The 27,988-nt window shown below is 41.0% G+C and overlaps 1 protein-coding gene across 4 annotated transcripts; it reads left to right on the forward strand.

Annotated features, from left to right (window-relative positions):
• Positions 1-304: 304 nt before the first annotated feature.
• LOC134142503 (core histone macro-H2A.2) lies at positions 305-27,877 on the forward strand. Of its 4 annotated transcripts, none has more exons than XM_062579610.1 (9): positions 305-392; positions 7,624-7,856; positions 15,493-15,599; positions 17,853-18,050; positions 19,576-19,686; positions 20,732-20,831; positions 22,018-22,107; positions 23,789-23,963; positions 27,141-27,877. In XM_062579610.1, exons 2-9 carry the CDS (start codon positions 7,685-7,687, stop codon positions 27,304-27,306), a joined length of 1,119 nt encoding a protein of 372 aa, XP_062435594.1. In that variant the 5' UTR covers positions 305-392; positions 7,624-7,684; the 3' UTR covers positions 27,307-27,877. The 4 variants fall into 4 exon arrangements, with proteins under 4 accessions (XP_062435594.1, XP_062435595.1, XP_062435593.1 ...); XM_062579611.1 differs by lacking the exon at positions 305-392 and adding an exon at positions 403-570 and having other exon boundaries at positions 7,604-7,856; XM_062579609.1 differs by lacking the exon at positions 305-392 and adding an exon at positions 403-570.
• The last annotated feature ends 111 nt before the right edge of the window (positions 27,878-27,988 follow it).

The following is a 27,988-nucleotide window of genomic DNA, read 5'->3' on the forward strand; positions in this document are numbered from 1 at the left end:
CTCAGCTTTCCGGTAGCGAGCGGGCAAGCTGGCGGTGGAGGCGCGGCAGAGCGGGCGGCCGCCCGGCCCGGCCCGGCCCGGCGCGGCAGGACACAAAGAGCCGCCGGCCCTCTTTGTTAGCGCCGCTCAAGCCCGCTGGGCGCCGGCGGGCTGGATGCGAGGTGCCGAGCGGCCGCGGGTCACCTTGCCGCAGGGCGGCTCGCTGCCCCGACACGGGGCAGGCGGCAGGCGACACCGTGGAGCCGGAGCCCGCGCGGCGGGGGGCGGGGGAAGGCGCGGCAGCGCTGGGGCCCCGGCGAGGCGAGGAGGAGCAGCGCGCTGGCTGCCGGGGAGGGCGGCGGCGATAGGGGGGTTGCTGGAGGCCCCGGCTGCAGTGACTCCTCCTAGAGGCGGTATGCGGAGCGGGAGGAAACCCCTTCCACCCCCCTCGCGAGGAGCCGCCGCCATCGCCGTCGGATCGTACAATACGGGAGGCGAGCCGGCGGCTGAGGCGGAGCAAGGGCGGGGGTGGGGGGAGGAAAAAAAGAGGAAAACGAGGAAGGGAAGAGAAGGCGGCGGCGGCGGCGGCAGGTGAGGCCCCGCTCCCGCCCCTCCCTCGCTTCCCCTCCCGGCGCCGCTGCTCCCTTTCTCTGGGGCCGCCGCGCTGAGGGGAAGGAAGGGGGCAGGGCGGGCGGCCGTTGGGGCGCGCGCGGCGGCCGTTGCGGCCGTTGGTGGGGGGGATGAGGTCGGGAGGCGGGGGGGCCCGAGGCGCGCGCCCAACCGCCCGCTCCCCGGGGGCTGCGCTCGGCCCCCGCGTGCCTGTGGCTCCCCCCTCCCCGGCCCGCCCGGAGCGAGGCCGAGATAAGCACTTCCCGTTCCGGGGACGTGCCCCGCGGCGGGCATGGCCGCCGCCGCCGCCTCCCCCCCAGGCCTCCCGTGGCGGCGGCAGCGAGCCCCTTGTTGGGGGCGGGGGGGGGGGGGGGGCTGTTTGCGCGGGAAAGCCAACGGCCACTCCCCCCTCACACCCCCTCCACCGTCGCGCCGCAGGGCGCCTGCGCGGCCGCGGGTGTGAGCGCGCGCGGCGCCTGTAAGCGCTCCTGCCAGCCAATGGGCTGGCGCCGCCGGGCGCCGCTCTCAGGTGTTTTGGCCTCTCCGGCCAATCAGCGAGTGCGGAGGTTGTCGGGGGTGGGGGGAGGAAGAGAACTCGCGCCGCGCTCCCGGCGCTGCGGGCGGCCAATGAGCGGACGCGCCGCTGCGTCGGGGGCAGTGGGCGGGGCGCGTGCCGCCAGGGCAACGGCGTGGGCTGTAACGGCCGGCGCGCGCGGCCCGGGCCGGCCTCTGGCGACGCAGCCGCGGCGTCCTGCCGCCGCTGCACTGGAGCGGTGCCGGCCGCAGCGGCGCCCCGCCGTCGCCTGGAGGCCTCGGAGCTGGGGCCCGCCCCCGCGCCGCTCTCCGCTGTGTGAGGAGCGGTGTCCGAGGAAGACTTGCTTTGGAGCGAGGTTAATGCCTTCCGCCTCTGAGGGTTCTCCAGGGCAGCGTTTGCCCTACCGTGGCAATCAGTGTCTTGTCTGTAACTGTAATTTCTTAGGTGAAGGGCCATCGGCCAGGCCGTGTTTTGTTGGCTTCAGTGTGCCATCGACGCTTCTGTTGGCACAAATGTACTCTGTCGTTGTTTTGGGGTGGGTTGAGCATAGGGGACAGGCTCTTTGCCTGCTGAGTTGTGCTGTGTTCACTGGTCTTATCTTACCACTTGGGTCAGGAAATAAGTTTCTGCCTTAAATCTTCTGAATTATTTTGACAAAGTGATATTCGTATGCGAGTGTGGTTTAGGATGCCTGCTAGATATGGTTTATTTGAGTCACTTGTGAGGTTGTAGCTGTTCAAACAGATATAAGCTTAAGATGAGGAAAATGCAGCTATTTTGGTAACAGTCCTGTGTGTTCTTGATGTCAGTTTTTTTCTTGTGAGTTTAAGTTTTCTCAGTATTGGGAAGCCAAGCACAAGTGATTAGCATGTGTGAACCATGAAGAAATGGTATTCAACAAACCACTGAAAAATAATTTCAGTAGAAACAGTCACAGGGCAAAGCCTTGAAAAGACTCTGGTGCTAGTTCTGTGCCTGAGGCCACTCAAAGACACTTGCCACAAAGCATTGGCATCTAGCCATTTCTGAACGTTTCAGCCTGGGTAAAAGTAACCAGTGTGACCTTCTGATTTAGCTCAAAGTATAATGTCTCTATATAAATGTCTTTTCACAACTATTTGAAGGAGGACACTTAACATGTTGTGTTACGGATCAGTCTGCCGGGTGATGTTGTAGCCACCTGTGAAGCCTAGAAAGATGCATACTCTTCTTCATGCACACAGTGAATGGTAGCCTGCAATAACTGCTGGTTCAAACTGATGAGAAATTTGCCTAATCATTACTCAGATATTTACTGATAACTAGTTGCTAATGTGCATTTCGTATTGGTGCAGTAATTATCTTAGCTTTCCTGTATCTTACAGGGGATGTGAAGAATAACAACCAGGATTTACTTTGTTTTCCTCCAGTGTTGCAACGGTCTTGGTGATCCATTATACAAACTAAGACTTTCTTTTCTTCGATATTGCTGTTTTTCTCTCAAGAGAAATTCAGACCTTCTCTTGATTAAGGGGAGCTTGCTTGAACTGATGCATGTCTGTGGCGGCTGAGAATTCAGGGTTGCAGTTTGAGTCTTGTAATAAATAGTCTAGGATATGTCTACAAAGGGTCGTTGTGAGTGTAAGAGCACACTCATTTCTCTTCTCTGTTAGCTTGCTAACATCACTTAATAGAACAGCTTCTGCTTCAGACTTATATGAGCAGACACAGTTTTAGATATTGTTCTTTTTGATCAGCTATTAAATCAAAGAATATTTAATAACTCTGTTCAGAAGATCTTATGCATTTTGCACTGCACTGAATTTTCTGATATGCACTCATGCTTTCTTACCACATTTTGACATGTTAATCTCTAAAATTGTTTCCCGGCTAGCTTTTGAAGTACAATTCCAGCTTGAAGGCTGCAGTCTCTCCTGTGCCCCTAGGTTATCCTTGCTTTTCTAAAATGATACTCTTACCACCTAAAGATGATTGTGTAATTTCTTCTGAGCATCAGTGTGGGAAGGACTAGAAAGTAGTTTTAAGGTTGCTTTGGTAAACCTTGGATATGGGCACGGAATGCAAATTGCACAATGGTCAGTGAGCTTAGCAGAATATCTCAGGGTAGTCTGTTATTGCATCGAGCTTGTGGGTTAGTCATCGTTCTGTGCAGATAAAAAAAAAAAAATAATGGAAGAAAATGAGGTGTTAGGGTTTGTAGTGGAGGAGCCTTCCAAGTGGCCAAAGGAAGATGCTTTCTTCCAAAGCAGGCCCACCTAAGAGTGGAGAGGAGGCATAGCTCTTTTTCTGGGTGTCAGAAGGAAAATGTTGCTGGTTGCTTTCAGCTCTAAGGAAGATATAACACTGAGGATGGCTCAGCTTGCAAAAGTCTACCCTGTTTTCATCACGTTGTGGAGAGCTCCAGGAGATTTGGTAGCTATTAAATCTCCCATAGCAACATGGGGATGTTGGAGTCATGGTGGAGTGGGAGTGTGCCGTGACCAACTAGGAGATTGGAGGCATTAATTGCTTTAAATGGCCCAATCTTCGTGATGTCACGATAGTCAGATACAGATGCAGTTCTTCTAACTCGGCTAAGCTGGACTTCACATAAATGGCATGGCCTTATTTTTTAATGCAGACAATAGTTTATAAAGGCAAGACCAGAGATAATCAACCATTTGGCAATAGGGCAGTTAATATGGTAAACTTGAGTTCTTCCTGTTGACATTTAGCTGACCTCCTGAAGAGAACAATTAGGACAGAAGTGTTCAGCTGGTACCTCTTCAGCTGTCTGTGGCTCTGGAGCGGTTCTGGTGGGTGCATCAAGTAACTGGTGTCAGGTCTGACTTGATTTGAATCTTTCTAGGTAAACCAGATCCTTGCCTGTGGGAGAAATGAGCCAGCAGGGCCCAAAATCCTGGCCCTTGGGGCCTAGGTGCAGACCTAGGAGCAGTGAGATCGCAAGTATCGAGAGTCACCTGTAGTCTCTGCAGTCCTTAGCATCCACTCAAAGTTACGTGGTGGGAGATAATTGGCCATGCCAGTTTATCGCATTTCCTTTGTTCACGGTCGACAGGAAGTATACTCTGATAGCTTTGACTATACTATAGCTTTCTTTTCTACCAAAAGTCATCTTGCATAGGGGAGAAGGCAAGAACAGAGCTTCATGGGATTTCACATACTTATTTGTATGTCACTGCCCAGTACAACCAGTTCCCTATAAGTTGCAAAGAAGAGAGAAAGAGAGCATTAGTACAGGTTTGAAACCTTTTTTTTTTTTTTTCATGTTTAGACTTTCAAAAAGTTGTGCAAATACACCTGATTTGTTACTGGCAGTGTATTTGAAAAAATGTTTTAGAAATCCAAAGGTTGCCTTGATGGTAGGGAAAATAGGGCTGTGAAACTTGCAGTGCCTGTGAGAGATTAGGAAAAAATAAAAGCGTAAAGAAAGAGGTGGAAATGTAGATAAGGCAACAGAAGAAGGAACCAGAAGTGATTAATTATACACAGAAATGTATATAATGTAGTAGTGTGCCCTGGAGTGTGGTGCTTAGTTATACAAGAATATTTTGATTTTCAATCACAAAGACCAAGTACAACAGCAGTTGAATTCTGTGAATTCAAACCTTGTGGCATTGCTTTTTTTCACTGATTTACAAGCAACTGGGGTTTGGTACTATAGGAACAAGTACTCGAGAGATTAGCTTAATAAGATTTTGATACATGGTTCTTTGTAGTGTACTCTTTCACTGTGGTTCTCTGTAGGGATTACAGTGCAGGACAGAATTCTTGGGCCATGAAGCTGCCTGCTGGTGCTGTAGGAATCAAATCATAACCTAGTGCATACATTAAGTGCCATCTTAAAATGAGTTATTGTTGCTCATATTACTCATAACAGAAGGCTGTTCCGGAAGTTCTTTCCTCTGATGGCTAGAAACCTAATTCCCAGCCTACATTTGTTCATTAATTTGAATGTCAGTTATCACACAAACTGAAAAGGACAAGTTATGCTACTGATAAACGTTTCAGTTTTATATTAGAAAGGTTAATGATGGGTTTGTCACAAATTACAGATTTCCACAAATAAGAGGACTAGATAAAGAGACCTCGAGAGATCATCTAGTCATCCTCCTGTCCCAAGTCAGATCCAATGCTCCCTGTGTCTTTCCTGACACACATTTCTCTAACTTGTTTAAAGCTGTTCTGGTAGAAAGATTCTGCAGCCTTCCCAGGTGATGTATTCCAATGCTCTGCTATTCTCCCAGTTATGAAGCTTTTTTTAAGAGTCCCTCTCCAGTCTGCTTTTTCTTCCTATCTGACATGTATATATGGAACACACATTCCTGGCATCTTTGAAGCAGTCTTTTATGTCTTCAAAGACCATTATCATGTCTTCCCACTTCTTTTAATCTTTATGATTTGTTTATGTGTCTGAGACCTCTGATTACTTTTATCACGCTCCTTCGGATTCTCTCTGATTGCTCCAGGTATTTGAAGTGAGGTATCTCCTCATCTAAGGCTTAGTACTGGCCGTTGATGATGATCTTTCTTTATCCACTGTAACCTCTTAGTCCTAGTCAGCAGAACTCCGTCCTTGCAGTTGTTCCCCATCTTATAAAATTGGTTACTCCTGAATAAATGCAATTAATATGTTTCTTGGGACTTTTTTTGTTGGCTTGTATCTGTTTGCAGTGGCCAGTGCCATTTAATCTGTAGTTAGCCAGAAAAGCAGCAGTTTATTAGCTCTTTTACTACCATTCTTGATTCCAAACTGGTGGTTCTCATGCAACTCAGATTGGGATGATGAACAACATAAATTTTGATGGATCCATGTCTAATAGGTTTACTGATTTAATGTTTCCTAGCTTTAATTATTGTGTCTATATAATATATTGCACACAGAAAGAAAAATTGGCTTGTAGACAAGGACACATCAGGGTTTTATAGATCCCTGCAGACCCTGTGGTGATTATATTTCCTCAGCATCGTAAGTGGAACCACTGTTCAATTTAGATTATCATAGAAAACCACCCTTCAATTTGGCTATTAGAAATGAGCAACTTTGTGTGAATGTCTGTCTTAGTATGGGGCAGGTGACCCTCTTCATATATGCATTTAGTTTGTAATAAGCAGGGTAAGGACCAAACACAGATTTCTGTGCCCTCTTCAAATCAATGTTGAGTGTTCCCAAGGGTCTGGTGTGGTGTCAAAGACTTTCTTTAGAAGGCTGTTTAAAATGCAGATCATAATCTCACTGGTCTGGTATGATTCAGTTTCACAGTATCACTTAATGTCATCAAAATATTATTCAAATTTTCCTTCTTTTGTTCCCTTGTTTTACTGAAGTGAATGAATACTGGGAATTATATAGTTATGTGATCATTATGGAAATGTCTTCTGCTGCAGTCACACTTTTCATTTACTCCCAAGATATTAATCTGGATCTACTTTGTTGTAATTGGGATCATAGTTAGGCCACTTGGGCAGCTATCAAAATGGAGTTAAAAACAATCTTTGGAAACGAAGTTAAAACTTCACCATTATTTGACTTGGAGTGGGATCTGTGTGTGTAATTCAGACCGCTTGCAGTCTGTAAATGGACTGGCTGACTCCAGAGTTTGTAGGGTTTGTTATCCATTTATTTGGAATCTCATGGTTGCCAGAAAAGCAAGGAGAGAAGCAGATTTGTTTTCTTTGCTCCTGTGTATAGCCTAGGCTGGCTCTTCATGGGGAAAAAACATCTTCAGAGAGCTAGATGAGGAAGGGGAGGAAAAAAAAAAGTCAGTCCTTTTAAGATGAGAGATTAAAGAAGTCCATTTACATCTGTGGAGGCAGGCTTCTACAGCTCTTAGTGGCTGCTGTGGAGGTGATCCAGAGAGAATTATTAAAGCAGTGAAGCCTGTGAGCTGCCACTCGGCCTCTGTTCCTGAGGCCAGAGCAGTGACAGAGGAGGTGCATGAAACACAGTTGTTTCCCAGCTTCTCATCTTAAGGCAAACATGCTAAAATCAGTGAAGCTATATTTTTAAAAGACATGTGAAGCAGTATGTTTGGAGGTATCGTCTTTTGTATTCTGTTGTGCAAGTGGTACAGCTTCCTCTAGTTTTTGGTGATGATGGTACCAGTATCTGCTTTTCAACTGGTTTTATGCTATCCATTATATCAGTTCTTCTCCTTTGTTTATAACCTGCTAAACTTAAACAATCGGCATTGAAATTTTCCATGCTGCTGCTGTCTGCCTTGGTATGATTTGCTTTTTTTGTTTTTTTAAGATGTAGTTTAACATATATCTCTACTTTTCAAACCATCCTTCTGTGGTATTGTTAAACTAACAGTGCAGTAGCCAAGGGAAAAACTATAGCAAATGTTCTAGTTATCCATCTTTTAATGAATAATACTTCTGCATTAACAGTTATTGAGACAGGGTTTAGATTTTTTTCCTCCTGTAAGGACAAGGAGATCTATAAAGATGTTTCTTGCATACTGAACATCAATCCAGTTTTTCTTTTTCTCTTGCAGCTTTTGGATTGGAGCAAGGAGATAAGAATCGCCAACAAATTGAAAAGCACAAAGCTGCAAGATGTCGGGCCGAAGTGGGAAAAAGAAAATGTCCAAACTATCACGCTCAAGTAGGGCGGGTGTTATTTTCCCAGTGGGGAGGATGATGCGCTACTTAAAGAAAGGGACATACAAGTACCGAATAGGCGTTGGAGCACCAGTTTACATGGCAGCCGTCATAGAGTATCTAGCAGGTAATCCAATAACCAGATACTAGAAGTGCTGATCGCACACGGAAGTTAGGGATATCCATGGGACATGAATATGATCAGTACCTCTGAAAGCGTAGAATGTGTTGAAATTTGTTTAAAATGCTTAAGGGAGTTAATTTGCTTCTTGGAAAGCTTGAGGATAGAAATTTTCTTTTAGGGGTACTATGCTTGATTGCTAGTTGAGAGGGTTGTTTTTCATTGCTCTGCAGAGTGAGGAGTTACACCCAGGTAGTCCCCTCCGCCAAGAGAAAACAGATATGAAGTATGAGTTTGATAGCATTGGAGATGAATAACATGAGAGGACAAAAGCAACTTCACCTTATACATCTATAGTACTTTTTAAGCAGACAAGCTGTTTTTTTTTGATGTCTTCTCTCCTCACAGAACAGCGTTTAAGTGCTATGAAATATAGATGTCGTTCACCTGTGTTTTTTTTTTCTTAATCCTTTTGATTTTCTTCAGTGTATAAAAAGCTATGATTGTGTCGGGGTTTAAATCTTCCTAGGTACCAGAACTCTTCATTTCACTTACGAAATTGACCTTACTTCAGAGGAAGGGGCAGATGTCACACTGTGATAATATATACTGCAATATACTGTGATATATTGCAGTATTTCATACTGTCCTATGAAAATATCTGTGCTCAAATTCTTATTTAAGTGTGGAAAACAGCGTGTTAGCAAATTGTAACAAAACTCCGTGGAGAAAAGAGTATGGTTCAAGTTACTCTAGGAGTTACAGATCAAGACTGAGGTGCATTAGAGAATCTGTGAAGAGTCACAAGCTGCAATTAGTTGAGTTGATTGTGTTTCAGAGTATAGTTTATCTCCAAAATGACATGGAAGAAGTGTGCCTGAAGCCTGGTTGCCCATGTAATGGCATACCAGTCTTTATGTAAATACTGTTGTCTCCTTTACACATGAGAACCTGCTTTCTCAACCAGAAGATAAAAACACTATTTCTTTTTAAAGATACGAAGACAACTTGAAGTAGTGATAATCAACTTTGCATGTTAAATTTCTGATGCTGCCTAATAGCATGTTAGAGAAACTTAAGTGTTTGTGCCAATTAATTGCAGAATCAGAATCTATCTTTTTCTTCTGAGGCTATTTTTGAAGCTGGAATGAAAAAATACTGCTTATATGGAAGAAATATAAACAAAATATTTAAGCCTACATTTATGCTCACCTTCATTTCCTCTAAAAGATAAGTCCAGAAAAGGAGCTGGCTTTAAAATAAAATATACTTCTGAAAAGCAGAATCAAAGTCCAAAATGATGAGCACACCTCCTCCTCTTTTGATCTTTTATTGTGTAAGATTCAACATGTTTGATTTAAGAGCTTTTGCAGTCATCTTTCCTCTAGAGAAAGATCAGTTCTGTAAATGATCTTGGAGGAGATCTTTCACTTTTTAGAGAACATATATTTATTCATATGCACAATTCTGCAGTTCCAAGACTTCATTTTTAATTTATGAAACAGAAACTTCTCTGTGGAGCTGGTGCAGCTGTCCTGGACAGGGGAAGTCTGACTTGCAGAGCTTGCTTAGCTGCAGTATGAAGTGCCATGTGGCAGAGATGCTTCAGTGGCTGCTGGAAGTTAGATGAAAAGGTGGAGATACAGGGTTCAGAGCCCATGTAGCTCCCCTGCTCTAACACAGTGGTTTTTAACCTTGTTTTGATTTGTGGGCTTCTGTTTGTTACCTAATGGAGGTTCAGGTCTCTTCAAGATTGTCATAAATATGGATTTCTGTATATCAAGCTGTATTTGATTTTCTTTATCATCGACTGTGGATCACCTAGAAGTCATCTACGGATTTCTGGATGCCTGGATATCACAACTTGAAAACTGTATTACGTAGGTTTTGGAAACTGCGCTATATTTTATAGCTGACTAACCTGCTACATAATGGTTCTACTGATCTTCAAGCTGGGAAGGAATGCTACTTTTCATTTCCCAGTCCATGAAAATCCATAGCATTCTGATAAGCTTCTTTAATAAGCATTTGGACATAATCATTCTCTGAGCTGTAGCAGTTTTACAAGGTGTAGTAGTAAATTGTCAATAACTCATCAGATACATGCAGCCCTTTTTCTGTAGTGCAGACTTAGCTGTGGTCAACTTCTTATAACATTCAACTCAGCACGATTTATCTATAGTCTGAACTAGGGCAGTGTATGTGTTGGCTCTGCTTCTGTGTAGTAAGTACATCTTAATTTAAATCATTAATTTGGAAAGGGCAGATTATGTACAAGAATTCACTGTGTTTTGGAAAAAAAAAGATTGTATAGTCAATCAGGCAAGATAATTGCTAGATATGTAGGCATTAGGCCAACATAAATTGTAAAGGAGTGTTGTTTTAAGCAGCTTGGTTCAGCAGAGAGATTAAGAAAACTCCAAGTTTGAATATATTGCGTCTGTAATAGTATGGAGTAATGTTTCTGAGCAAACACCTGTTTTCTCATACATAATGATATTTCTAAACCAAAGTTTTTCTACTCTGTCCAGAGTTGTTGTTGAGTGGGGTGGTTTTATTTGTTTTTTTGTGGGGGATGGAAGGGATAAGATTTCAAAGAGGGATAGTTCAATTAAAAAGCAGTATGTCTAACCTTTCTGATGTGGTTATTCCTATTAAGTATGTGTGAATATAGTTTTTTTTTTTTTCTAGCATGCCTTTGGAAACAAAATATATTTTCCTGGGGCTGTTGTCAAATAAGGTGTTATATATCAAACAGGTAATGCTTCTTAATGTTACCTGATACTCCCTATCATAAATTCCAGTCTTCGCTTGCTCACTTGTGAAAGTGAAGTCACTTGCTATGAAATGACTACTTGGGCTGAAAGTCTGCATACAGGGGAGTTGCTTCGGGCTAAATTTGGGGGACTGGGAGTAAAGGAGCAGGAGAAATTCGGTCTGGTTCTTTAACCATATCTGTCAGGGAGCTGGATAACAAAGTGGAAAATTAGAGCAAAGGCCAAGGATTGAATGGTGGGAAATGTTGATTTTTAAAGAACCCAGAAAGGAAGTGAGCCTGAGTATTAAAACGGACGAGAATAATGGGCAGGAGGCAGAAACTGAGGCCATTTGGGAAAGGAAACAGATGAGAAATCTCAGGTGTAGATTGCCTAGGAAGGGAGTTGGGCTATGGAGCTGGGTAAACGAGACATGATTGGAATAGAGGCAGGATGGATGAGGCAGGAAGAGTTAAACCTGGATCAGAACTGTCTGTTCGCACTCATCCATGGCCTAGAGTGGACCAGCGATTTGTCCAGGTGCAATTGGCCACCCATGTGGTCCGTTTAAACCCTGCATTTGGGTTGCCCTGAAGCACAGAGCCTCTTGAGTAGCATCGTCTGGGTGGAACATACACATCCTTGTTCCCAGTCACCAAGTAGTTTAGACTGCCTTTTGGCTTTGGTAGGTGCTGTCTGTCACAAGCCACTAGTTGCCCATTTTTTCCTTTGTATGCAGCATTGTTTGTGGCATATGTGGCATTATTTGTGTGTGCATATTGTGCACCTCACAGCCATTATCAATGCTGAATCTGAGCTGTGGGTTGTCAGCCCCATTGGTAAAATGCCAGCAGGCACTGCAGGTTATTACCAGAAGAGGTACTTTTTAACCTCAATTGATTAGCTAATGTGAGGAAGATATCATCAAGGATCTAAAGCTCTTTTTTTATATCCTCTCTATCCTGTTTCAGACTTTAGGCAAGTCATATTGCAAAACTGCAGCTTAGTTCCTGTCCAGAAGGCAGAGTTTACTGGAGCAGTCTTTTACTCCACTGACTTTGGAGTCAAAACTGCCAACCAGGAAAAAATGGCCACATTCTCATTGGATTTATAGACTTTGCAACATGCCAGACTGCGGTCTGTGTGTGTGCAGGGCTGACAGCAGTAGTCATCGTCTAAATCAAATATCGTCTGAATGTGTTCTGTAAGGCACCTTCCCGAAGCGTGAGGCTAAACATACAGATGCCTGTTGCTTAGGAAGCAGGAGATATATAAATGGTCTGCTGATTGACTGTTGGATTTGTCAGCAGAAAGCCATCTTCTCTAATTCAGGGGCAGGACAACACCAGCAAATACTTGCTCCTTCAAAGGACATCGACTAACATTCTCCTCTGTCTGGTATACCCACCTGCTTTCAAGAGGCACACTGAGCAGATACTTTTCCACTCACAGATGGGACTAAGGACTCCATCATCCAATACATCTTTTCAGAGCAAAAGTATTCTTGGGTAGACTTGCATGTGGCAGTGTAACAGGAGCTGTCACAGCTTATTCTCAAGGGGAAGTAAAAACCAAGATAACCTGCCTGAAATCTTTCTAGTTCTGTGATTGGTAGTTACCATATGTCTTACCTATTGGTCTCACTGAGCACAAAAGCAGACCAGACTCAGCTGAACAAATAGCTTTGGCCTGCCTGTGATGCTTTTAGTTTCCAGACATCCAAATCTGTTGATCTGTCAATACCTAAAGAAACCCCTTTTTTCTCTGTATGTGCTGTCGCTAGATAAGACAATCTAATCCAATTCAGTTTATAGCTTAGCTCCTGCTTATATTGGTTAAAAGACAGTTCTGTTCTTCACTCATCCCGAAAAGGCTGCATTAAAAAGACCTAAAGTATCTTTTGGGGTCACTTTTATTTTTGCAAGTTGGAGGTACAAATACTTCTGCCCAATCTTCCTTTGTACTGTCCTGTAGCCAGAAGAGAATCTGAGAAACGCACTAATTCTTTGTAAAGGTCCTCACAGAGGGTGAGATTTGACTCAGTATTAAATATTGACAATGTGGTCACCTTACATACGAGCTTAAATGTCTAGGTGATGTGTAGAGTCAGTGGGCAGTGCTGAGCATGGTTCAGTTGACCTACGTTAGGTGTCTACTGAAGCAAAGATGAACTGTGAGATGTGTAGATGAGCTGGTTTGCTTTTACCTGCCTGTGCTAAAGATATCTGAATTTGAGTAGATCATTGCCTCCTGGAGACTGATCTGAACAAGAAAATTCATTGAACTATGTTCTTTCCTTGAAGTTACACTTCCGGTCTGGATTTTAAACCTTGAGGGAAACAAGATTGTTTCAAGATTTCATTGTAATTCTTAGCATCTGCTGCTGAGAGGATATAATGTAAAACCAACTTATGTCTGAGAATATCAAGCCATTTGATTGCAAAAAGCTTGTTAGAGGATAGGACATTGTTATAGGACCTATATTTTCAGACTTCAGTCTCCATAGAATTTAAATGGCCTCAACTGTCAAGATATTTCTATTTGAAATATAAAGCAGTTTCTTTAGGGATCTGTTCACATCTGCTGAGAGTGTGATTACTGAAGCCTCCAGATGTGATGTTGCATTTTACAAGTGCCTTTTTGTATTTTTAAGATAGTGAGTTTCTACTTCCACTCTGAAGCAATCAATATGGCTTCAAGCATATCAAACATCACTGTGTTTCAAAGTAGAAAAATATGCATATAGACAATTGTTAGAAGGAGGTAAGGCAAGTATTTACCTGTGCAAATAATTAGCATCCTTTGATACGTTATTTACGTGCGTATTCCGTAGTCTGTCCTGTATAGTCTCTACCTTGGATTCCCTACTTCCTGGTGTCCTGTGGTAGACTTAAAAAAAAAAAAAAAAAAAAAAAGTGGTTGGCGTTTGAGTGTTCTGCATTTTTTGCTCTTAACATTAGGCAGAGGACATTTGAGTGCACCATCTGGACGCTGGCCAGAGGACCCAGAACCTTGGGGACTGGGGTGAGCACACATTAGCAGAATGTGCCTATTGTTGGCACATCTGAAAGAACTTCGGTTACCATGCAGGTAAGTATGGTTTTTTCCTGATGCAAATTTCCTCTGCTGTGAGCATATATCTGCAAAACCCACTGGAGAAGTATGGGTCTCTCTTCTTGCTTTACGCAGGTCTGCATAACAGATGACAATCTATTACTGCTGTCTGCTACTGCATTAGCTCCAATGGCAGAGGTCAGGGAGGTAGATGTGAGGTGCCAGGCCTGCAGCCCAGCATGAGTGAATATAGCTGGACTATGTAGGATTTTTTTTTCCCCCAAATCTTCTATTTGGAAGTGCAAGTCAGGCATTCCAAGATTAGCAAAAGCCAGAGCTGAGGTTACTGATCTAACTTTTAATAAAAGTCTGGTGTGTATTTGTATTGATAACATTTTTGATTGATCACACACTGATTTTACTTCTGTGGTTATGATAACCATAGTTCCAGTATTTCCTAAAATTTAAATGCTTGTCTTTGCAACTTTGGTACTATTTCTTGAAAGTTTTCATGTGTAATTGTGAAAAAAAAATCAGCAGATGCTGTTCTTAACATACAGATTTAACTGAATGTTAGAGATAATCTTACATAGTAGTGAAAGCTGGATGACAGGTATGCACCTTTGTTATTCTAACTGAGTGAAACTGAAGGTTTGTATTTTTCCTGTGAACTGAGAGCTAAACCTCTTGATGATATTCTTTGGATTTTAGCCAGAGATCATTGTGTAGGTTTCCACTAGATTGAAAGTTGTCTGTTTGTAATACTTACAGTTCTTTTTTTTTTTTTTTTAATCCACTAAAGGGGAATAAGATGTCGCTAACAGAATACTAATGGGCTATCTTTTTCTTGCCCGTATTGTTGATAATTTTAAAAACAAAAGTTAAAAACTGAGGAAAGGGACACTAGATATTTGCAGCTTGTTTCCTTGTCAAAGTTTTTTTTTTTTTTTTTTTTTTTTTTTTTTTTATGATTATTCTGAGCGAAGTACTCCTTTCTCTCTCTCTTACATGAGAAATAACTTCTAAATAGGGTCAAACTGTTAATTAATTCTAGTGATTGTTACAGTTTAAAGAAGACTAACTCAAAAAAATTTCTCTGTTTCCTCTATAAAGATCAGAAGAACCTCAGAAACTTTAGGTCACAGCTGAAATGTTGTAGATTTAGAGAAACTGCTTTTAAAGTGACCTTTTACTTCTGGAAAATATAGAAGGAATTTTCTACCGGTAGTTTGTGCATTGAAACTCTTTAAGTTGTCTGCTTGCATCTGAGCCAAACTCTGCGTATCTTAATCTGAAATGAAGCATCTCACAGATTTCCAGTGGCCTTTAATGCAGTTTTGTAGCACTGCCTGGCTTGTCTGTTGGCTTTCAGAGTATTTCTTCAAATGCACCTCAGTCTTCATCTTACTTGGTCCTAAGAATCCTTGCTGTTTTGTCAGAACTTTCTTTACGAGGTTTGGGGTTTCTCTGCATGCTTTCCTGTTCTGTTGTTACAGGGTTACTGCTAAATTTTGGACTGTGTATTTATGTAGAGAATGTTTTATTTTTTTTCAAAAAGAATCTGGCTTGAGACTTGTAAAAGCAGTTATATGAACCAAGCTTAGGGTATTTCCTGCTAGGTATCCTTTAGAGAAGAAATTATTTTATGTAAATTTGCAAACATACTGACCGTGGTTTACTTTCTGCATTTCCATGGCAAAGACCATTTAAAGCAGGAAACACCCTTGAAGAGGTAACTGATATTAAAAAGGACTGTAAATGTATAGGAATGTATATGCAGATGTATAGAAGTTACATTTCTGTTGCTCATTTTTATCTCAATCTATTTGCAGCTGAAATTTTAGAACTAGCAGGAAATGCAGCAAGAGACAACAAGAAAGGAAGAATTGCCCCCAGACACATCCTCCTGGCAGTTGCAAATGATGAGGAACTGAATCAGGTACCTGTTTACATTTCAGTGGAAGAGTTATGTTCTGTAGTCCAAGTGAAACTGCTATTTCTGAAAGTTAGAAACTGCGTAGTCTGACATATGAATGAGAATGTAAATATTAGAGCAGAAGAAAGCAAGATTATGCCCACCTTTATAAAAGCAAAATATTTGTATACATCTACCTTTAGCTATGTAAATATGTATGGAAAGGGACATGGTAAGGAAGATGTTAGGTGGGAGGTTCATTGTATCCAAAAGTTTGACAGTTCTTCTCAAGCTGTTGGACTCTACATATAAGTAAAATACTGGAAAATAGTGACTCTGAGCAATTCCACACATGCCTAAACTGAAATCTCTCTCCAATGTCCTAAAAAGGACCAAAAAACACTGATTTGAAAAAAAGAGGTGTGGGTAAGTTTATATGGGTAGGTTAGATGTGGTGAATCTTAAACCTACATGTTCTTGTGTTTTTTCTGTTTCAAGTAGGTATCATGCTGTTACAAGTGGCACACAAGGAATCTTTCACAGTTTTCTGTTTGAAGTTTTAAAATATGTGAATTTCTCTGTGATTTTATGGGAGAAATTTTGCTAGTTGTCATCCAGGATCCTATTCTTTCAGTGGCCTTTTGGAAGAGGTTGGGTATGCCCTCATCTTTATGGCTAATTAGTTTTTCTTTCCATGTCATTCATCGTTCTGTTTCTCTCTGGATAGAAATATACCTTAGGTGCCTGAGACCAGTTCTTGAACCGACAGTGTCCGTATAGGACCTGAGTACCTTTACCTGTACCTAGCTCTTAAAGGGCATGATATATACCCAACAGCTTGGTGTTCCTTTTTGTGTTTTGAAGTGGAACTTCCAATGGCTGCAACCCTAGGCTTAGATGTAGTGCTTTTGTTAATGTAGCTTAAACTAATTAGCTGATTCCTTAATGGCAACTTTTTAAATATTTTATCTCTACATTGAGAAATACCAGGATCTTTTGGCCTCTTTTTTTTTTTTTGTTCCCTTACTGGTATGTCTCCTTTTACTGCGGTTCTAGGGAAACATATCTCTGGGTTTAAATTTTGCTTCTTTTGCAGGCTGAGAGTCCTGTTAAAGGGGGTAAAGTTTATGATTTATTTTTTGCTCAGGGACATCCAATTCTCATATAAAATGTGCTGTATGGAAAACTTCTTTTCAAAAGTTGTGGAACTGTGTGTTTTCTATTATACTGTGTGTGAGGCCCATCTTGGATAGGGATCTGGCTCACTTTCTGTGACTGCTGCATCCAGGACTGCCTCCCCCTCCATATGCCTGAGTCCCATTAGCACTCAGACTGTGATTTTCAAAGCTCTGACTTTGAGGATTGCTTGTGGAATTGCTTCTGCTAAACTTGTTGAGTGAAAAGAGAGGTCATGTCACGGGCTGTGAACTGCAGTATTCAGCAGTGCTGGAGAGGTTTAGTCAACATCAGAGGATCTCGTCTTGGCTAGCCCAGCGGGAAGATGGGAAACATCATTCATACTTTGACAGATTCTTGTGCTACGCTTGACTCCTTTAAAAAAATTAAAAGCTGCGCTTGTGAAGTCATCCAGCTCTTGCTTTTCTGTTACAGGGGACTGAAATGTCAAAACAGAGGCTAGAAGAGGACAAAGAATGATAATATCAGTCCATTCCCTGCTAGGTAGTACTAGTCACAGGCTTGTGAGGTGGAGACTAGATCTACATTGTCAGTTAGGAGTTAAACAGATTTTGTCCTCCAGATAGTATAATGGCCCACTCTGGTATAGTGAGAGTGATCCCCATTCTTCTCTAAGTGCCATTCCTATTGTTTCCTTCTTCCAGGCTGGTGCTTGGAGCTCATACCTGCATTCAATCCACTTTCCTACCAGAAGGATCTATAATGCATTTTTCTCTGAACAGGGCTGTGGTGCTGTCAATTTTATGTAGCCTGCTGCTGTAGCAGTTACTTCATTCACTGCTTGTGAGCCAGCAAGAGTAGGTATGCAGAAAGACCAGCACCGAGAGAAAGAAGAGTGACTGGCCTGTAGAGTTCAGTGTTCACTGGCACGTGTGGACTTTATAAACAGTGTGACCTGCCAGGTTTCTGTGCTGTTGTGGATTTCCTCCTAATCGGATTCTCTCATGGTAAAGGAACAAAGTGCAGTGCTTTCGGACAGTATGTGCTCTACTTGTATGGGTGGTCAGTGAAGCAGCTTGAGTGCATAAGAGAATCTGTAACAGGATATTTTCTGCTCCTTTACACCATTTCTCTGTGCAGTTGCTAAAGGGTGTGACTATTGCAAGTGGAGGTGTCCTGCCCAGAATTCAACCAGAGCTCCTAGCCAAGAAAAGGGGTGCCAAAGGCAAATCTGAGACCATCCTTTCCCCTACTCCTGAGAAAAAAGGAAGGAAATCCATGGTGAGCAAAAAGAGTGGGAAGAAAGCAAAGTCTGCCAAGGCCAGGACACCCAAAAAGGTAAGCATGAGGCAGGTACCAGATTTTGAAAGTGTGGGAGAAGGAATGGATCAGAAAATATCTAGGAATATAAGGATAAATAGATCAGCGCTTGTGCATTAGTTATTTGTTTGTTACAGCTTGAAATGGGAGGTAGGAGTTGAAAATAGAGAGACCAGGATATTTTTCTCTGAATTTTAGGAATAGTTAGAGAATCACAATAATTCACATAGATGGTACACTAATTGTGCAGGAATGAGCTCTAGCATTTAAAATAGAGGAAACTGTATTCTAAGTCATTCTCTGGTTGATAGATACCATGCCTTCAGCCCTCTGCAGTTACCAGATTGCTGTTGAAGGTTTTCACTGGTCAGAGAACTTGCTCTGAGCTGGTATATAAAAGTCATTTTGACAAGCCCTTTGTTTCACTCGGTCCTACCTGTGGTGCTGTTAAGGGTTTTTAGAAAGTTGAGAGAAGAATAAGTAAGTTGGAACTTGACCACTGCACCTTCCCTAACAGTGGCCCATCCTCTGTTGCTGTCCAAGATAGTTTATTGTGGTAAAGTAATAACCTAGACCAATGCTCCTTGGTTTGTCATTCCAGTGTGTGGATGTTAAAATGTTAACAAAGTTTTGCTTGGATAGGAATTAAGTTGTTTTAAGCTGTGATCTAAACTTCTTAAATTCTTGTGTTGAGCCCATCTTTCTGGAAATAGACTTTGATAGATCTTTGACAGATCTGCATCGTTGGGAATAGGCAAAGATTACATTTAAGAAGACAATAGAGTTACTTAGTAGTTAGAGTAGGATGCCTCTGTGTATTTATTTCAGTTACCACCTTACTTGGAATTGCACATGTGCAGGATTTGGGGCTCATCAGGAATAGTTAGCTTCTTGACATCCTTGAGCCAAATATGGAGAGATGTGAGTATGTGCTCTCACAGCCCTGGTAGGAACAGCTTTCCTGCTTCTGGAGCTAGGTTGCTTGAAGGAGTGTGTCCCACAAAAGGGATTTTGCACTCAAACTTTAGCTAGTGATTAGGTATTTCATTTTATCCTGCTTATATTGAGGTGTGATGGCTCTCTATTGTCAGTATGGATTAATATTTATGATTTGTTAGTTGAGACTTGTTATGTTGTTCAGATATTTTTTCCTTCAAACTGGAGCATTTGACAGGGATACTAAGTTTGATTTAGAATGGACTCTCCTCTGTTAGCAGCAAAAACAAAAAAAAAAAATGCAAACCTACCCATAAAGACAACAGTAATCACGAGTAAAACCAGAAATGGGTGTGCATACCTCTGACTCTTACCATGACCACAAATTTATATAATGCCTTAGATGAACCACTGATCATTTAGTGTGTTACAGACAACAGAGAACTCTTATATAATCTTTTGGGAATAAAAGGCTATGAATAATATATTGCCTTGAGAAGATGAGATCATTAGTAACTGGTTAAATCTGTTCATTGCTGAGTAATGGTGAACACTGTCTTTGTTTGGAGGGTTTTTGCTTATCCTTTTTTTTTTTTTCCCCAAATAGAACAAACAAAAGGACAGTGAAAAAGAAGGGGCTTCAAATTCAACAGCTGAAGATGGGCCTGGGGATGGTTTCACTATCTTGTCCTCCAAAAGCCTTGTGCCAGGACAAAAGGTAATGCAAAGTTATAACAGATGGGAGTTACACCAGTGAAGCCTAGTATGAACAGAATGATCCTTTTTATCCAGTACCAGTATGAGATCTTCTCTTCATTTTCTATCAGTGGTCCCAAATTTAAGACTTGATCTTAAACTCAAGGCATTGGGGTGTGCCCTCTCCAAAAAAGAGGGCTGCAAATAACAGATTTCTAAGGATAAGGCTGGTCAGTCTCTCTTCTTGGGGAGAGAGCCATACTGATTCATTTCACTGGTAAAGCTGTTCTAGGATTTTGTTCGGTTTGGACTCAGCTGTATACTGCTGAACCAAATTTTGTCTTCTAAACTACGTCCAAACGGGTGGATATAGAAGCATTTCTGAGCTCTCATGCCCCAGCTGCATCCCAACTAAGTTTTTGACCAAGTCCCTAGGATTACCCAGCAACTTTCACATGTTGGTTTGTGCCAGAAGCCTGGGTGCCCCAGCTTGAAAGCAGGCCACGAGGTGCTACTCCCTTCAAATTGAAGGCCTTACCAGACCTGCAGTGTGTGCCTATCTCTGTGTAGAACAGACTGTGACAGTCCAGAATTACAAAACTATCCCACCAAACAACCGACATGTTGATATTGTCCAGTCAGACTGTCCATCCCATTCCTTCCTTTTGTTTTCTTTTTCTTCACTAGCCAAGAAGATTTTTTGCTGTCCTTAATCTTTGTACCATTGAATGAAGCTGCAGTTTTTCTTGCAGGTTTAGCTATGGAGATGTAGTAAATTTTTTTTTTATTATTACTTTTATTTCAAATAGTAGGCTCATCTGGAAAAACATTTCTTGCAATAATTTCCTTTTGAGCAAGCTTCCAAACTATAAGAATATCATGGAACAGTCTAACTGGTGTAGAAATCAAAGTCTAAAAGACAGAATCACACAATACTGAACACAATAAATTTAATGATCTCTGAAAAACAGAATCCACCCTTCTGGTTTAGTTATTTGATATGAAAATTATTTTGTCCTCAGATTATTAGTTTTAATTCTTTCTACTCTCTCATCATCGTCTTACAGCTTTCTCTGACACAGAGTGACATCAGCCATATTGGCTCCATGAAAGTAGAAGGCATTGTTCACCCTACAACTGCTGAAATAGACCTCAAGGAGGAAATAGGTGAGGCTCTGCTGCACGCAGAAAAAGCAAATCTAAGTTGGAACAGTATCTGGTCTACTAGCTGCCTGCTGAGATTCCATCCTGTTTCATCTGAATCTTCCCCAGGCCATAAAATATCACTTACAACACTTCTGAAAATCAGGCTGGAACTGACTAGGTATAACAGGCTAATCACTATTTTTCTTTTTTTAATGATGGCTAACAACACTCAAAACACAGATAATTTCTTAAAGCATATGGGCAGCAAAGGTGTAAATAATCATTATTAGTCTTTATTGGATTTTTTTTGTATTTGCCTTTGAAAATTTTGTGAGGAAAATTATATGTATTAATAACACTTCTAATTGTGCTTTTCACTATAGAATTCTACATGCTTCAGAAAAACCTATGTGCAAAGCCTTGTACTGCTCATGTGAAAGAAATGTTATTATCTGTTTTGTACAGATATGGAAGTTGACGCAGTAGGGAGGTAAACTACTTGCCTATGATACAGTCAGCTGCACTGAGAGGCAGAGAATCCAGCTGCAGGCTTTGGATTGTTGTTCTATTCACTGGCATCCCAACTGTGTTTATTTCATAAATTATTTCAGGAAAGTAATTGGGGTTAGCGTGTTGCAATGATGTAGGAGACAGAATGATACCTATACTGATGTATATTGCTCATCTACAAGGGACATTAAGTTAAGTTATGGGATAGAGCTCATAAGCACTGCATCATATCTTCGAAATTCCTGGTCCAACTTAGAAGTTACAAGAGTTCTGGAGTTTTGCTAGGATACTATTCCTGAAGGAAAGCGGCCTGCTTCGTATGTTGATTTTGTTGATGGGTTATGAACGCTTTGTTTGTGGTAGTTTTTAAGCTGATAAGGATGCTTTATTTTTGTTGTTCTCTGGTCTGTTTAGGAAACAAGTCCTGCAAATCTTGCTATTCACATTTTCAACCTTAAGGCAGAGGAAGGTGGCATACTTGCAAATAATTACATTAAAGTACTTCCAGTAATAACATGCAAGGTTTTTCAAAACCAATAAAAAATGACCTTTATCTGTGGCTGATAAAGTGGGAACATAAACACAAGCTGCTGCTAAACATGATAATACATGTAAAGTGTTCTTTTAAATACTGTAGAGGTTTTTTTTTCCGTGTGGATACTTTGGAGCCAAGGTCTTTTGCTTTGTGTCCTTGCAGGCAAGGCTTTGGAAAAGGCTGGAGGAAAAGAGTTTTTAGAAACTGTGAAGGAGCTTCGCAAATCTCAAGGACCTTTGGAAGTTGCTGAAGGTAAAAAGGATGCTACTTTCTTTTCTGAAAATACTACGTTCCATACGTTCTTTTCTCTTGACATTCTGATCTGTTCTTGGTTATGCATGTGCCTTCTCTTATGTGATATAAAAGATCCTGTTTCTTCTTCAAGGCTGTTGCTGATACAGACAGCATATTTAGGAGGAAAAAAAAAGGGGGGGGGAGAGGAATAGGGTACCTCTGTCCTGTGCCCATTCTGTTTTTGGGTTTCTAGCTGCCAACACAGATTAAAGCAGGCTGTTTAGTTTACCTTATGCCATTTCTATCTGTGGGGTCCCCAAATCAAGGAAAATTTATGCTGTCTCCTCTGTGCCATCTTTCCTCTTCTATTTGCACTATGTTCCTTAGCAAGAGCCAGAGCTAGCTCACAGTCTTACCACATGAACTATGAGAACAGTGGTAGTTCATAAATTTTCTTGCTTTTGCATATATAATGAACAGTGTAGTCAACGCAATTTCCTTACTTTGATCACAAATAAAGATGTGATAGGATCTTTAGAACTTAGATGCTTTATTGTTTAAATTGCGTCTCTTCTTCCAGGTACTACCTCTACTTTATAGAAATATAGAAGAACTCTTATGTTCAAATTCACATGTTTAGCATATCTATAGCAGTGAATAATTTGGGGCCTGAGATTATATCTTCCTTTGTGAACAAATTAAACCAGCTCCTGGGGTCTGAAGTTGGGCAGAGGGCAGATGGAGGGAAATTATAGTATATTTTCTAGTGCCTTATTTGACTTAGTATCTCAATAATAAAGAGGTCAAATGCTTAAATAGTATAGTTCATAAAATTCCTGAAATAGATAGCTTGGTTTTATATTCCCAAATGATAGGGAAATTTTTATACAATATATTTTCACTTTACTTTGTGTTCACTGCTTATAAATATATGCCATAACATAAGTCAACTACTTTTTTCTGTTAAAGTCACTACATCACTAGAAAATGTGCTCCTTTTATGCTGTTAAGAGGAAAGAAGGTAATCTTGGTTTAATAGACGGCTGACCCTCTGTCAGCCATTGCACTGTATTCTTGTGTTTGAAATTGCCACTTCCACTGATTTTTTGAGGCAAGCAGTACTAGATGGCTCTTAGTGACTGGAGGTCTGCTGCAAATACTTGAGCTCCAGCCTAACGGGCCGTGAGTTCAAGTGCTGCTCACAGGATGCATAGATAATGAGACCTAACTAGTGGTTACTTTCAACAGACTTCTTGGATTTTCGTGTCTTTATCTCTGAAATTACCTAGCTGTGAAGTGGGAGTAGATAGTACTCCTGAACTCTCGAGCTATAATGATGCAGGATGTTGATGAAGCATTCTAATATGGCAACAGAAATGTCTATTGAGGAATTAAACTGTTTTCAGTTCAGTGTTTTGATACTCTGCATGAAATAAATCCAGAGTCCATGTTGAATGAGAAAGATAAAAAATTATTGAAAAACTACGTGTTAATGAATGAACCCTCAGTCCTTTGATCTCCAAAGAAGTAGTGATTGATGGCAAGACAATCAGATTATGATTGCAAGGGAATCATTGTGGCATATGCTAATTCCTCATGTATTCTTTGGAAAGGTAATATAAAAGATTGCTTTGGATTGAGAGGTCATTGCAGAGTGCTTTCTGTTCAAAACTAAGTGTTGTCTTTTCATTTGTTCTAGCTGCACTTACCCAGTCTAGTGGCCTAGCAGCAAAGTTTGTCATCCACTGTCACATCCCACAGTGGGGCTCAGACAAGTGTGAAGAGCAGCTTGAGGAGACTATAAAGAACTGCTTAACAGCTGCAGAAGACAAGAAGTTGAAGTCTGTGGCTTTTCCCCCTTTTCCCAGTGGCAGGTAGGAATCTTTCTGTGTAAGAGAATTCTGTATTGTAATTGTACAATTAGCTGTCAGAGAGCTGCTGCTGTGGTAGAGAGATACCGTCTCATCCGTGACGTCAAGGGGGCCAACCCTTGCTCATCTGAGGGCTGAGGCCAGGTGACACAGTGCTTCTCCGGAGTAAAAGAACTTAAAGCGCATTATTTCTGTGGAATGACCAGAAAGCCTTTATGTAAAGAAATCAGCTAAATCACATGCTTTCTTTTACTAGTGAGTAATTTCAATTTTTCTAGAACCTGGACCTGCACTGCCTTGGTTTTTATGTCCCCTCATTGTATTGTAGTGATTCTTGTTTAAAACTCCATTAGTATTAATAAGAGTACACTGGCATAATACTGAAGACAAGTTAAGACAATTTGGGCCAGGTAGACACAGCGTATTTACTTAAGTCATCCCAAGAGTATATATTAAACAGACTAGTTGGATGAAATGTTTTCTTTCAGAGGAAAATCACTCTGTTCCTCAAATATAGTTATGTTCTAAAAGGCAAACATCAATTTTTTCTCTTAACAGCTAGCAAATAAGATGTGCTTGACTAAGAAATCCAAAGCACTTTTCTTAAACCTGTTTTCTAATCTTGACTGGTGCCTGATCATAAGAAGTCTTACACAAGCCCCGCTGATTGTCAAAGTTGTTCTTTTATGTTAGAGTTTGCATGCTTATGACTAATTTGAAATATAATGCCTGATTTTGTTAGTAATACCCAAAGAATAGAGTGCATAACCCATGCAAGCTGTGTTGACCCTGTAGTGAATAAATCAATGTAAGACTGCATTTTGATCACTGAAATCACCACACATCACTGAATATACAGAAGGAGCAAATGCCTTTTTTTGCACAGACACTTTTCAAGACACTATTTCAAGAACAACATTATTATGGACCAGGATAAAAGAGTAAATAGAAAAGCAGTATAATTTTAGTGATTTTATTTCTTTTATGCACAGATCTCTCTGTTTAGAGCGTTCAGTCAAAACTGAGTATGATAAATCATTTTACAACTTTTTATTATTAAAGTGTAGCCTTTAAAAATGTGAACTGTAACTTTTACAGCAATAAAAATAGTCTTTATAGACCCGGGGTCTCTTATGAACATTGTTTAAGAATAAACTAGTCCTAGAGCATCAGAATTAGTGCAGATCCTTTTGCTGCTTAGCTCCTCTTCGCTCTCTCTTGCTCTTAAAGTTACTGCTGTATTAGAGAAGAAAGAGGGTAGGTCCTAGCAGATACTGCTCTTTTGCACTTCATCAGAGGACCTCAGAGTTGTCTGAAAAAAGGCACAGAGTTTTTCAAAGGCTTCTAATGCTTTTGCTGTCATGTTATGCCAGCCTGCATCTCTGCATAAGAAATGCTGTTTTTGTTGGGTAGATCAGGATTTACACAGTATTAGTTCTGTAGATTTTTTTTTTTTTTTTTGAGTCCAGCTTAGGAACTGTTTGGAGTGACAGATATGATATTGGGGAAATAGCAGAAGATAGGATATCTCAACTCTAGTAGGGCTTTGCACCTCTATGACCTTGTCATAAAAAGTAGAAAATGCAGTCTAGATGAAGTAAGTAGTGGTGGCAAGTGGATATAAACATTTTCAAAATTTTCTCACTAGCTCCATGCCAAAAAGACACATCAGGAGGGTTGCTGCAGAGAACTGTCGTGGAACTAAAGCTAGTAAATACTGTTTGTTAGTAATCATTTGGATGGTAGAGAGTAAACATACAACAGTTGTGGATGACTAGTTCTCAACTGTTCTTTTTTGGACATGATTTAGTATAAATGTGGTAAGTAGTCTGAAATCATTGACATGAAATTGAGTGAGAACTAGTGAGTAGTACTAAACTTAGGAAGGAGAATAAAAACAAATACACAACATAATGTTGCTGTGGGGTGGGAAAGGAAGAAAAAGACTGGAAAGGTGGGTCTGGATGCTGTTATAAGAGATACACCATTCCAGTGCTTAACAATCTTTACAGTTGAAAAATTGTGGTATCTGTGTATTTTGATGTAGCCCCATCACATTTTTAAGGACAGGTTAGATGAACTGCTTTCAGAAGCAGAAAAGTTAAGTGTGATCCTGCTTTAGAACAAGGGCGTGAATTAGGTTGTATTGGTCAGAATTTTGGCATGGATCTGACCTCTGTTGGAGTGTTACCATGCAGCAGAATCTAAATAAGAGTCATGAAACTCAAAAACAGCCAGAATAGTTATGCCCAAAGGCCTGTCTGAAATCTCAGCCAGGTCTTAACCCGCCTTCAAGCAATTCAGTGTACCCTGATAAAGTCTCATTCAGACTCTCCTAGGTATTTGACTTCCTGCATGCTTATGTAGCAAGCAAATTGCATCAACACACTTCAGTTGCAAAAGCAGCAGGTCTAGTATAAGCATGCTTCTGCTGAACCTCTGAGGCAGTCTGTCACTGTCGGGCAGCAGAAAAACCCCAGCAAGGAATGCGAAAGAGTTTTCTTCCCTCCCAAATGTCAGTGACACAGGATGTGTCACATTTATGATGTGCTCTCAGCCAGTTCTCTTATATTGTGACACTGAGATGAGGGTGAAGAAACTGAGTTGCAGCTGAATGGTTTTGTACCTCAAAACAGGCATATGAGAATGATTTAAGATGGAACAAACACTGTGGTCTAGAAACTCCAGTCTCAGTTACATGGACCAGCTGCCCTAAGACATGTGAACATAATTGAAAGCTACATTTAGTGCAAAGATTGGTAGCTTTTCAGTTCTTCTGAGGAAGAGTCTGATTTTTTTCTTTCTTTTTTCTTTTTTTCTTTTTTTTTTTTTTTTTTTTTTTTAGTTTTTCACTAAAAAACAAATCATGCCTTGAACTTTTTAGCCTGCCCTACATGGGATAGGAAAGCTTTATCCTAAAGAATAGTGTTTAAATATGTTTTTTAGTCCTAAAAAAATAGAAGCAAATAAATACAGTAGCTATGTTAGCTAGAAACCTAGTACAGTAGCAGGTAAATGTTACTGTCAAACCCTTGGGGTTGGCTTTTGAGATTCACACATTAGAAAGCTGCCAGTATCTTAACATCAGCCTGTAGTTGGTATAGCTATGGTTCCTTTCAGCAGCATGCTTGCACAGATGGCTGACACTCACTTGTTTTGTTTTCTTTCTGTACCACATAGAAACTGCTTCCCAAAACAGACAGCAGCCCAGGTGACTCTCAGAGCCATTTCCACCCATTTTGATGGCACCAGCTCTTCCTCCTTGAAGAACATTTACTTTCTGCTCTTCGACAGTGAAAGTATTGGCATCTATGTGCAAGAAATGGCCAAGCTAGACACTAAGTAGCAGCAGCAGCCAAATGAAACTTTATTTTTCAACATAAACTTGAGTAGCATTAAAAGCATTAGAGGTGGGTTTTATTTTTTCAATGTGGTGAGGAGAGGGAATGGTAGTAGTGTGATGTGTTGTGACTTGATGAGGAGCTGTTACTAGAGATGAGAGGGGTTTAGTCTGATTCCTTCATGCTATCAACATCCTCTGTCCATTTATATCACCTTAAGCAACTGAATTACCATCTCTTTTCAGGAGTTCTAGTGTCCCTTGTTACTTTAGTTTAGAAGTTTTAAAGAGTAACCTTATTTTAGATTTGTAGAGATGGATTTTTCACATATGCACACACACGTGTGCACACATTAAAGAAAGCTCTTAAAAATGTTCTGTTCCCTTTTCCTCTCCCTTGAGGGTGGATGGTGAACTTTTGCCTCCAGTCCATGTGGGCGGGGAGAGGGAAAGGATTTTAGAAGTGACGCATGAGGAGCTTCTGTTTTTACTTTTAACTCACAATAATCTCTGTAATTACTGAGAATATTTCATGGTGATTTTCCTGTTTGTTTTATAAGAAAAAAGAAGAAAGATGTGTCAAGTGTGGTTATTGTTATAAACCCTAATTTTGCTCTGGAAATGTCTCACCGTATAAAAAAAAAAAAAAAAAAAAAAAGAGCAGCTTAAAGTATTTGCTGTATCACAC

This window comes from Rhea pennata, chromosome 7 (genome assembly GCF_028389875.1).
Source record: "Rhea pennata isolate bPtePen1 chromosome 7, bPtePen1.pri, whole genome shotgun sequence".
In the NCBI taxonomy this organism is placed as follows: domain Eukaryota; kingdom Metazoa; phylum Chordata; class Aves; order Rheiformes; family Rheidae; genus Rhea; species Rhea pennata.

What these genes read in the sequence shown, in the direction of transcription:
- LOC134142503 (XM_062579610.1), top strand. Translation starts at nt 7,685, where the DNA reads ATGTCGGGCCGAAGTGGGAAAAAGAAAATGTCCAAACTATCACGCTCA. An exon ending in CGTCATAGAGTATCTAGCAG is followed by an intron (nt 7,857 to 15,492) that starts GTAATCCAATAA and finishes ATCTATTTGCAG; the next exon opens with CTGAAATTTTAGAACTAGCA. An exon ending in GCCTTGTGCCAGGACAAAAG is followed by an intron (nt 19,687 to 20,731) that starts GTAATGCAAAGT and finishes ATCGTCTTACAG; the next exon opens with CTTTCTCTGACACAGAGTGA.